This window comes from Lampris incognitus, chromosome 6 (genome assembly GCF_029633865.1).
Source record: "Lampris incognitus isolate fLamInc1 chromosome 6, fLamInc1.hap2, whole genome shotgun sequence".
NCBI lineage: Eukaryota > Metazoa > Chordata > Actinopteri > Lampriformes > Lampridae > Lampris > Lampris incognitus.
This window is the reverse complement of record NC_079216.1, coordinates 22,865,486-22,878,002: the sequence shown is the minus strand read 5'-3', so window position 1 is coordinate 22,878,002 and position 12,517 is coordinate 22,865,486. Positions and strand designations below refer to the sequence as shown.

The following is a 12,517-nucleotide window of genomic DNA, read 5'->3' as shown; positions in this document are numbered from 1 at the left end:
AACGAGGAAGGCCAAACAGGAGGTTTATGGATGTGGTGAGGGAGGACATGCTGGTGGCTGGTGTGACAGAGGAAGATGCAGAGGACAGGAAGAAATGGAAACGGATGCTCTGCTGTGGCAAGCCCTAATGGGAGCAGCCGAAAGTAGTAGTAGTAGTAGTAGTAGTAGTAGTAGTAGTCCTCTTTAGCTTGCTCTTTACAGGCTGGACTGGAAGGACTCTTGGACTGCACCTTACATTTAAATATAATTTTCTTGGCTGTGCACATATTTAGAAATTAATATTGGAGTGTCACTGAGTACTTGTTATTACATTCAACCATTTGTGTCCCTGAGTCATTGAAACAACCCGTCATAATATGTAGAACGTTTTTCAGTTCAGGAATTTGTTTGTCTTTTGTTCGCTTATTTGTTTGTTTGTTTGTTTTTTTCGTTTTGTTTTTAGTTCAGCAAAGTGTTTCTTACCCTGAAAACATTTAACTTTTCAAACCATTGTTGCCCAACAAGAACAGGGTTTGCATGCACTATAGGAAAGACGTTAGGTGACTGCCACCCATAGGTAGACACATGCCATTGCACCTTCTGCTCAGCACCAGAGAGCCTTTGTGTTATTACTCATGTCAAAAGCACAGCAACATCGCAACAAAAGTATCAGACATCAGACAGTATCATAACAATGCAGTATTCTGCAATATAAGCAAAGCTTTGGTTTGTCGCCAAGTGCAACAGTTGTAAACAGATGTGTCTTCTTTTTGTCTCATTCAGCACTTCTGAATGTGTTAATCCAAAAGCTGGTGTGAGAACCCAAAACAGCAAAACTAAAATGAAATGGAAAGAACAAAGGGAAGACTCAGCAGATATCACTTGTTTGTTTCAGTCCCCTGTAGAGTGGGTTTATTTTTATCTTGTGTAACAATATGAGGAAACGTTATGCAAGCACACATGCACTGAAGCCCACCTGCATCTGACGCCATAAACTTCTTATTAGATATATCACACGGTCGATGAGTGATGTGTGCTGAGATCAAGCAGACACAAAGCTGTGCGGCAGATGGCTCGAGAGACAAACAGCTGGGCACCACATACACTATCTCCCTGCCCGCCCCCATACAGCCCCACATACCTGCCTCATCTGGCTAGCTATAGGACATGAGGGGAGCTAATAAAGATGCTACTGTAGTACTAGTTCTCCTTGTCTTTGTGTGTTACAAAGAATCACTTTTGCTGCATTGCTCCTTCCTAAAAAACAATTATTGTTTGGTCATTTTTTTGTTCGCTTTTCAGCATCCTAATGATACATGACGCGTGTCACCCAGTGCAAATCATGGTATCATATTACTGTTCTTGTTCTGAAATATCCTTCCCATGCCCTAAATGTTGGCTTTTTAATTCTGGTTACTCCTCTCGTACATGTATCCCAGGCAGTTTGGACTTGTCCCTTCATAACCATGGTTAATACCCTACACCTCATCTGACACCAAGCACCCTGCCCATGCTCACTGCATAGCCTTTACTTTTCTTTTGGAGTTGATAGTGCAGTCGTGTCTTTTCTGTTCATGACCTGTACACATTTAAAGCATGTTGTGTGCATAACATTTTTTCATTCTTTTTAAATTACCCTTAAAAGAAGGATATATCTGCACAGACCACTGTTAAGACTATTACACTTTCACCTCCGGTGTGGGAAGATGGCAGTGCAAATTAATGTTGCTGCAACCTCACCTAGTACCATCCATGCAGTGTCTTTGTCCACATCTGTGTCTAAGTGTGTCTTCGTTTGATGGCTGGGAGAGCTGGCGCTGGATCAGCTGGGAGAGCATGGTCTGCTGTGTCCTGTGGGCCCAGGGACCACGGCTCTGCCTGGAGCTGTGCCCAAAGAGGTAACACCGAGGGCAGTCTGACAGGACGCGGAAGCAGGGCAGGCTAAGCTAACTGCTAGCTCATGCAGACCAGCAGTTCCGACAGTCATCCTGGCTGGCGTCTGTTCTGGACAGTGATTTAAAAAAAAAAAAAAATTATTGTAGATATATGTGTTAGTTTGGATATATGCGTTCTTGTAATTCTTGTAGTTTTTGGATATGTGTTTTTGTCTTTGTGTTGCACTGCTGTGGGCTGGGGGAAACAATGTTCCATTTCATTTCATGTGCGCAAATATGTGAAATGAAATGACAAAGTGTTTCTGATTCTGATTGTTAATACATTCTATTTAATGAATAGTTGAAACAATGAAATTCTAGAATGATGATACAATTAACTGGCTGCTCCAGGTTTTCTAGATCAAATCTTAAATAGGATTTTGATTTGCTTACTTTCCTCTTTTCTATGTTGACTCTTTTAGTCCCCCAACAAACCCACCATCCCTCAAGAGAGGATCCGGCCATTGACCAGTTTGGATCACCCCCAGAGTCCCTTCTATGACCCTGAGGGAGGGGCCATCACCCCATTGGCCAGGCTGGTGGTGGAGCGCATAGCTAGGAAGGTACTGTGTTGTGTGTGTGTGTGTGTGTGTGTACTGCATGTTCGGTGATGTGTGTGTATATATTGTCTTGAGTAAAGAGGATGACAAATTGCAAGATTAAATAACTTATAAAGCACTATTTTTTAAGAATGTAGTTTTTGTCTAATTTATTGACACCTATGGTGATAATGTAATATAATAATAAAATATAATATAATATGTCAGCACGTTGGCGCTGTGGTTAGCGTGGTCGCCTCACAGCAATAAGTTTCTGGGTTCGAGCCCCAGGGTAGTCCAACCTTGGGGGTCATCCCAAGTCGTCCTCTGTGTGGAGTTTGCATGTTCTCCACGTGTCTGTGTGGGTTTCCTCCAGGGGCTTCGGTTTCCTCCCACAGTCCAAAGACATGTAAGTCAGGTGAATCAGCCGTACTAAATTGCCTCTAGGTATGAATGTGTGTGTGCATGTATGTGTGTGTATGTCGGCCCTGTGCGATGGCCTAGCAGCCTGTCCAGGGTGTCTCCCCGCCTGCCGCCCAATGACTGCTGGGATAGGCTCCAGCATCCCCGCAACCCTGATAGCAGGATAGGCAATTCGGATGATGGATGGATGGATCATATAGTATGGTGATACTGGTAACTGCATAGGTGTTTGGCATCTCTGCATCTCACAGATGGATTTGTGATGGAAGGGTTGCCATGGCGACTACAGTACGGTGGTTTCAGCAGCTTCCCAATTGCCAAACAAATGATTGAACCAGAGTTTTATTTATTGATATTGTAGTATTTGTGGGTAAAGAGCTTAGTCTGTCATATCAGTTTGGTAGCCACAACAACGCTGCTTCTTCATCCATCTCTCACTCATCAAACGCTGCTACCTGCCTCACTCTTCTGCATTTGGCTGCAGTGGTAAAAACACAAAACTCTGGATTTTCCTGCTGAAGTCTCACTGACAGTAACCTGTAACACCAGTAACCACAAAACTGTTCATTATTTGTAAATTGTCCTGTAGAAAGTATCAAAAAGTGCATGTGTTTGCATATATAGATATTCAGGATTGTAGCTTCAGCCCTCTTAGAGCAGAAAAAAAGACATATGAAAAGACAACATTGTACTATATGGCTGCAGTGCAGTGTCTGTAAGGAGCACTTTTATTTACAAATGAACAATTTGCATTCATAAAATATGTAAAATACAACTGCTAACACCATGGCAGTTACATCACAACATCAACTTGTGTGTGTCTGTGTGTGTGTGTGTGGGAGAGTGAATTATATACTGTAAGTATTTCTATTTATACTTGTGTATATATATGTTATGTGTGTCTGCAGTACTGAAGTGGTTAGTTGAATAATGGATTAATCAGCAGATCACAATTTGTTTGAGTCATCCCTCAAGCAAAAATACCTGATTTACTGTCTACCGCTTCACAGATGCTGAGATTTGCTTGCCTTCCTCCATTTTGCCCCATGATAAAATGAATATTCTGAGGGGCTTCTGACTGCTGGGCAGACTTAGTAGACGGTTTTAAAACATCATGTGATGAGATTTTGTCAGTATTTTTGACATTTTATATAGTAAACAGTAAATTGATTCATCAAAACAAATAACTGATAGGCTTATCAATAATAAGACTATCATTAGTAGCAGCTGTGTGTGTGTGTGTGTGTGTGTGTGTGTGTGTGTGTGTGTGTGTGTGTGTGTGTGTGTGTGTGTGTGTGTGTTGCCAGGGGGAGCAGTGTAACGTGGTACCAGACACAGTGGATGACATTGTAGCGGACATTGGACAGGAGGAGCAGGAGAAAGGTATCACACACACACACACACACACACACACACACACACACACACAAAACCCAAATAAAGTAACACAAGAGCCACAAATTGATGCTGTGTTCAAAATGTGAAGTTCTTCAACACCAGCAAAGCTGTGCACTTCTCCTCCCACGGCCTCCCCTAAAAATTACAACCTCTAAGGCCACCAAGCCACCATCAACCTTTCACTTGAAAAGCAAAACAACACAATTTTTGTAATCGTTTTGACACAAAAGAATATTCCCATCTCCTACCTGACCCTGCCTGATGCAGAAGGGTGTGAATGGGCATCCATGCCCGCTGAGCATGCTAATCACAAGGCTGCTGCATTCCACTGATCAACTGAGCCTGTCAAACCCACTGACTATCCAAACTCCTTTCACACACCATTACTCACATACCTTTGTAATAATAGTGTGATGAGGGTGATGATGGATTTGCTGGCTGGATGAAAAAATCCCAGACCCCAGGCTTTGTAATTGTGCAAATCAAATACCTTCCCACAACAGCATGATGAAGATAATTACATGATGGTGGAAACAGATAGAGCTGTATTGCTCTCTCATCACACACCCGTTACTCCTGCAAACAGGGCTCGATGTCAGGCGTCTGTCTAGGTGTAGAATACAGCTTAGTACCTCTTTTATGATTTACCTACATTCACCATGTCAATGTGTGTGTGATACAAAACATGCATGACACGCATAACATTCAATGGTGCAGTAGCTTAGTGGTTTCCTGGTAGCAAGAAGGTCCGGGGTCCCGTCTCAGTCAAGCATGTGGAGCTTTGGTGTTCTCTCATGTTTGTGTGGGTGAGTTCTTCTTGAACGTGGTTTTCTCCCATAGAAAATCAGGCAGTTGAATTGAGAACTAAATAATATTAGTATGAATAGTATGTGTGTGACTGTGTGTTTGGGCTCTGCGGTGGACCGTGGCCCTATCCAGGCCCTCCTTTCAGACTAGACAACCTGCAGCACAGTGAGCCTGTAGAATGGCTTTCAAAGGGCATTATGGTATTGAATGACTGCATTTCTTCTCCAGTCCTGTGAAACAAAGCACTTTACATGGAAATGACAACATCACATTACAGTTTGGGTAGTCCCAGCAGAAATCAAACCCCTAACCTTGGCTATGTTAGTGCCATGCTCAAGGCATATGCTGCACTAGAACGACGGTTTTGGATTTTCAAACTTTAATAACTTTGTGGGGGGGGGGAAAGATACAGACCTGCTACTCCCTGAATGCTCCTAAAATTGCATATAATTGCATTAAAATGAGTTTTAGATCAATTGCACAAAAAAAAGCTTCGATAAAATCTACCTAAAACGACCATGAGCCGTCAAAATGACTGCATGTAATGTGCGCATCGTGTCACTATGCAAGACGTGTGTTAGTCACACACATGCTTCGTGAAGTTCATTGCACTGTCCTAGAAACACACTAGCGTTCTCCAGTGAAGAGAAATAGTCTAAATTTGATCTTTGATTATTTCCAACATGTCTGGTTACAGCCGCCATTTCAGACGCACCATGAGTACCACCGAGGTGTTGCAGTATTTACAAGCGTTGGACAACGATGATTTTATATTGTTTGAAAAATAGTATTAAAGTTGTGAAAATTTTAATTTTGGTGTCAGTCATTTCCTAACAGACATACTAACATATGCAATGCATTAATATCTCAATTGGGTATTTATCTTTAGAGAATTTCGAGTTTAAAAACCGTGGTCATTTTAGGTAGGAGTGAAATCCCGGTCGTTCTAGCCAGGTACTCTACTGACAGAGCTACACAGGACCAACATTTATTAATTTAACCACATTATTAATTGGCTCTTAGTCTAGAGAACAATATCAGTTTTCGTTTTAGAACCTGACCTTTTGACACCTCGTTCTGTTAGATGAGCAAATGCCCCACATTACCAGTAGTAAGCCAAGGCAGCCAGGGCTTCAGTTTCTTATATAAGGATATGTGGTTTTGTTGACATGTTGGTTGTGCCAGGAATTGAATCAGTGTCCTTAGAGTTACTGGACAGTTACTCTAACTTCTAGGCAACCCCACCACCAACAGACCACCTAAACTGAGTAGACTGGCGCATGACAGCCCATGCTGTCCTGTGTGCCTGTCATTAAGAAGCCTGGTATGGTGCAGGATTCTGCTCATACTGCAGAACTGTTAATAAGGACCTCACACCTCCTAATGAATGTCCCCTTCACTCAGTCATAAGACACTGGCTATGTTCCCCCTCCTCCCCTTTCCTCTACTGTACCCACTTCCATCTCCCTCTCTCATTCACCCCTCATCCTCCTCTCTCTCATTCTCCTCACCCATTCTCCTCTCTCATCCTCCCCTCATCCTCCTCTTTCTCCCCTCACCCTCCTCTCTCTCATTCTGGCCTCATCCTCCTCTCATTCTCTCCTCATCCTTCTGTCACGCTCCCCTCATCTCCCTCTCTTTCATTCTCCTCCCATCCCTCATTGAGGTGACGTTGTTGAGGCTGGTCCACTTGGCCTGCCTTTTACCTCACTGCATCCCACTCATGCATCAAGCAGCCTTTCCTCCTTTCTTTCATCTGTCTTTCTCTTGTTGTCTTCATCTCTTCTTTACCTCCTCTCTGTCTCTCTCAGATGACATTCCAATCAGTCAAGTGGGTCCTCTCAGGCAAGTCTGTGAGGTCTGACAGTGCTTGAATTTCCGTTTCTGTCTTTCTTCTTTGCCCTCTCTCTCTCTCTCTCTCAATTACCATCCATACTCTCCTCCTCTTTCTAAGATGTCACCTCAGAGACAAAGGGTCAACTACATACTTAGGTCAGTCTCCCTGGCCTTGTTACCTGCAGTAACACACACACACACACACACACACACACACACACTTGCTTGCTTGCTTGCTGGTTGTCCATCGTGCCCGATGATGACCATCTTCTTCTATTTGTGGGTCCTTTGGTGGCTGAATAGTCCGATCCTGGATGCACAGTTGCGGTTGCAGACCGGGCATGTAAAAGTGGTGCCGGAGGGGGTAGGGGTAGCTTTGCGAGCATGCCTCTTTGCACGCTTTGCTACACGGTGTTGTGTGCGCTGGTTTTCCAAGTACTTCACTCCCTCTGAGATGTGAGAGCGCCAGGTTGTGCGGCAGAAAGCAAGTTCCTCCAAAGAAGAGAGGTTGATCTGACATCTTTTTAGTGTGGTCTTCATTTGGTCTTTGAACCGCTTCTTCTGCCCACCAGCAGTGCGTTGACCAAGGCGTAGTTGGCCGTAGAGGACTTGTCGTGGGAGTCGTTCGCTGGGCATGCGAATAACATGCCCAAGCCACCTGAGTTGATGGTGTTTTAGGGTAGACTCCATGCTGCAGCTGCCTGCCCGCTCCAACACCTCTGTGTGTGGCACTCTGTCCTCCCAAGTAATGCCAAGGATCCTTTGGAGACATTTTACATGGAAGGCCTCCAGGCTTCTGAGATGGTGGCTGTAGATGGTCCATGCCTCACATCCATAGAGTAGTGTGGAGATGCAAACTGCTCTGTAAACAAGCACTTTAGTGTGGAGATTGAGATTGCTGTTTTGGAAAACCCTTCTCCTTAGACGGCCAAAAGATGTTGAGGCTTGTTTGAGGCGGTGCTGAATCTCATCGTCTATTTTGCAGGTGTCGGATAGCTACTTCCCAGATATTTGAAGGCAGGAACAGTGGCCAGTTGTTTCCCTTCTGCTGTGAAGGTTGTTTGGTGGTTTGGGAGGCCGGCAGTCAACTGACAGATTACCTCTGTCTTTTGGGTGTTAATAATCAGTCCCATTCTCCTGTATGCAGTTACAACTGCCGACAGAGTGTTTTGTAGAGCTTCTGGTGTGTGAGCTACCAGGGCACAATCGTCGGCATACTGTAGCTCAATAATGGTCTCAGAGGTCAACTTGGTGGTTGCCTGAAACCTCCTGATGTTGAATAGGTTACCATCAAGCCTGAAGTCAATGGTAACTCCAGCCTGCTTCTCCAGCCTCCTTCGTAACAGTGTTGTAACAGAGACTAAGAAGATATTGAACAGGACTGGGGCTAGCACACAGCCTTGTCTGACTCCAGTCTGCACACCAAAGGGTTCAGAACTGCGGTTCCCCACTACCATTCGGGCCATCATTCCTGAGTGAAACTGTCCAAGAATGGTAAGAAACTTGGGTGGACACCCAAATTTCTTCAGGACTTGCCACAGCAGGGCCCGGTTAACTGTATCAAATGCCTTTGAGAGGTCTATGAATGCTATGTATAGATCCTTGTGCTGTTCTCTGCATTTCTCCTGGAGCTGGCGTGTCACAAAGATCATGTCAATGGTCCCTCTATCCTTTCGGAAGCCGCATTGTGACTCTGGTATGACCTGTTCGGCTATTGCGAGTGTTAGTCTGCGGAGCATGATCTTGGCTAGAACCTTTCCTGCAATGGCCAGCAGTGAAATACCCCTACTGTTGGAGCAGATGGATTTGTCTCCTTTGTTTTTATAAATGGCCACAATGTTGGCATCTTTCCACTGTTGGGGGACACACTCGCAACTCCACACCTCAAGGATATAGAGATACAGTGTCCTCGTACAGAGGTAGCCTCCTTCCTTGAGGATTTCAGCTGGAATATTATCAGGTCCAGGGGTTTTGTTGTTTTTCAGGGTCTTGACTGCATGTAGGATTTCTTTAAAAGATGGTGGGAGGTCTAGGTCTTGCAAGGTAGGCTGTTGAGGGAGTTCTGCCAGTACAGTTGAGTCCACTGGGGTGGGCTGGTTGAGCAGGGTGTTAAAATGCTCGGCCCACCGCTCCACTAACAGGGCCTGATCCTTGATGAGAGTTGTTCCATCAGCAGACCTAACGGGTGTCAGGGAGCAGTTTCTGGGGCCATAGATGGCCTTAACTGCATCATAGAAACCATGCATGTCGTTCCTGTCTGCATGAGCCTGGATTTCGTTGGCTTTCAAAATCCACCACTCATTTTGCAGTTTCCGCAGAGTTGCTTGGGTCTCAGAGCAGAGGTCTTGCCATTTTTTCTTGAGAGGTTGGGATAGTGGGTTGCTGAGGGCAGCTCTGTGTGCCTTATGCATGTTGTTCAGGAGGGTGGAGATCGTTCCAGCATTGTCATCAAACCAGTCCTGATGTTTCTTGGTTTTGAAGCCAATGGATTGGGCTGCATTGTCAAAGAGGGTGGTGCTCAGAGAGGTCCACTTTTCATCCATCCCAGACTCTGAGTTGATCAGCTGTTCAATGTCAACTAAGTTGTCGGCTAGAGAACGACAGAAGGTGTTTCGGGTGTCGCTGTTGGATAGTCTGGCGCAGTGGAGTGGTTTCTTTTTTGGCCCAGATTGGCATCTCAAGGGTCAGACATGTACTCTGACTTTTGTCAGGATAATACGGTGGTCTGTCCAGCAGTCTGCTCCTCGCATAGCTCTTGTAAGGAGCACGTCTTTAAGATCAACCCGCCTCACGATAGCATAATCAAGCAGGTGCCAGTGTTTGGATCTGGGATGCATCCAGGATGCCTTGTATTTGTTCTTTTGTTGGAAAATGGTGTTTGTGATGGTGAGGTCATGTTCCGAGCACAGACTAAGAAGTCTTATGCCATTGGGGTTGACTTTTCCAATGCCGTGGGCGGCAATCACTCCATTCCAATTTTGCATATTCTTCCCAACTCGGGCATTAAAATCACCAAGCAAAGTGACTTTGTCGCTCCTTGGGATGTTGATGAGTATATCATCGAGTGCCTGGTAGAAGCGATCTTTCTCTTCATCATGAGATGGTAAAGTCGGAGCATAGGCACTTATCAAGGTGATGTATCGACATTTTGCAAGGGGTATATGGAGAGTCATAAGCCGCTCATTAATGCCCACTGGTATTTCTTCGAGTTTGGGTAAGAGACTGTTCTTAATTGCAAAACCAACTCCATGGATGTGTTGACCTCCTAGGGGCTATCCTTTCCAAAAGAAGGTATAGCCCTCTCCTACTTCATTGAGCGAGCCCTCTTCAAGGAGCCTGGTCTCACTGAGTGCCGCCACATCCACACAATAGCGCCTCAGCTCGCTAGCAATAAGTGCTGTTCTGCGTTGAGGTCTGTCCGTACCATGGCTGACGTCCAGGAGTGTTCTTATGTTCCATGCTGCAAATCTTAGTGGTATAATGTTTGTTTTTCGACCGCATAGTGGAATGGCCCGGCAGGTGCGGTTTCCTGCCCAGGCGCAGTGTTGAGTGGGCAATTTTTGGGCCACCTTTTCTAGGCCGTTCCCCGAAAGGGGTGAGCAGTGCGGTCCCTAAATAGGGCTGCTCAGACGCACAGGGTTCTGCCGGAACCAGCTGCCACTCAATCCCAGCTGCTAACGACCGTTGCCCTGTGCCGCTGGCGTGCAGAGTTCCAACTAAGAGCTCCCAGCTCATTCAGACCTGCTCCCGTCATTGGATACTCCATCGCCGCCAGACTTTGTGAGGTCGGGGACTCAGATAGCAGAAGATACCTGCGCAGAGATGGTTTTTAAAGTGGCATGGGGGGTGCGCTTCTCCCAACGCCACATGACTTGATTGTAGAGGAGATGGTTCCAATGGCAAGGGGGATCCCTAGACAACCGGCACCTCCACACAACTGCAGGGGGCTGCCGGAAATCCAGTTTTTCGGAAACCGCCTCGAAGCATGCCGCCACAGCTTGCTTTTCTGTTGGGGTAAGCTCCCTTAGCCTTATGTCTTCCAGACTCACCCACAAGGCAGTGGGGCAGTGGTTTATAGGTGCCAGGGCGTGTCCACCAGGGTGGGCCTGCACACCATATCTCTGGGGCCCACTGCTGCTCCGAGATCCCCTGCCAAGTTAGCCTGGGGCCGCAAGACCCCAGTTACCATGTGTGGCCACGGGGAGGCCTGGCAGGAGTCTTGGTGAAGGAGAGGCTATGTACTGGCAAGGGAAGGCTTACACGCTAGGATGCTTCCCTGTTCGCCACAAAGGCTAGCCAGCGGCAGCAAGCTAAGGGCAGGAGGGACACAAGCGGGTTGGAAGAACACATGCACCTTCCCTCCAACTACACACTGCTGCACTAGATGCATCACAACACCCTGTGTGTGCCTACACACACACACACAAAACCTTCTTTATCCCTGCGACATCTTGCCATAAAACTACACACATACGTTCTTTCTAAATACAACTTCCTCCCTTTTCCTGTCTTAGACGACACACCAGAGACATGTATCTACTCGGGTTGGTCCCCCTGGTCGGCCTGTAGCAGTGCCACCTGTGATAAAGGCCGTAGGATGAGGCAAAGGATGCTGAAGGCCCAGTTGGACCTCACAGTGCCCTGTCTTCACACTCAGGACTTCCAGGCCTGCATGGGCCCAGGATGCAGTCTGGAGGGTAAGCAGACCACACACACACACACACACACACACACACACACACACACACACACACACACACACACAGTGTCTGACTATAGTTGTATACTTGCCAAGTATATTTGAGCTACTTTATCAGGAGACTTGCTGTAGCCTTGGGTTTTGATACTTCATACCAAAAACTAAACGAAGGCCTTTTGACCTTAAAAGTATTGTAAAAGAGACTTTCTTACTCAGGTTGTACATAAATAGATAGCTGAATTTAGCCCTCCATCCATCCATCCATCCATCCATCCATCCATCTATTATCTGCACCGCTTATCCTGCTCTCAGGGTCGCGGGGATGCTGGAGCCTATCTCAGCAGTCATTGGGCGGGTAGACACCCTGGACAGGCCGCCAGTCCATCACAGGGCCGCCGACACACACACACATACACACATATTCATACCTAGGGACAGTTTAGTATGGCCGAGTCACCTGACCTACATGTCTTTGGACTGTGGGAGGAAACCGGAGCCCCCTGAGGAAACCCACGCAAACACGGGGAGAACATGCAAACTCCACACAGAGGATGACCCACCAAGGTTGGACTACCCCAGGGCTTGAACCCAGGACCTTCTTGCTGTGAGGCGACCGTGCTAACCACTGCGCCACCGTGCCACCCCTGTATTTAGCCATCAAAAGCGGGTCCTTACAGAGGCATAGAGAAACGGAGTGTGTATGTGTTCTATTCTGCAGTGTTTCATGCATAATGACCTTCATCTGCTGTTAGCGAGAGAGGCTGAACCCAGAACATCATAAGAAAATCGAAAATGAAGGTTGTTTTTTTTTTTGTCATCCAGGGAGAGGATGTACAATGACAGTCCTAGTTGGCTGGAACTAACGGAAGCCTCAGTGTCGATACAAAGCTTCCACCTCATCC

General features: G+C 46.2%; 1 protein-coding gene across 2 annotated transcripts in view; it reads left to right on the top strand.

Moving 5' to 3' along the window:
- spon1b (spondin 1b) overlaps positions 1-12,517 on the top strand; it is a 186,086-nt gene that overhangs the window by 144,491 nt on the left and 29,078 nt on the right. For both annotated transcript variants that reach the window (XM_056281273.1, XM_056281272.1), the window contains exons 9-11: positions 2,336-2,476; positions 4,183-4,258; positions 11,431-11,613. In XM_056281273.1, the coding sequence (XP_056137248.1) occupies positions 2,336-2,476; positions 4,183-4,258; positions 11,431-11,613 (400 nt within the window). The remainder of the gene's footprint in view (positions 1-2,335; positions 2,477-4,182; positions 4,259-11,430; positions 11,614-12,517) is intronic.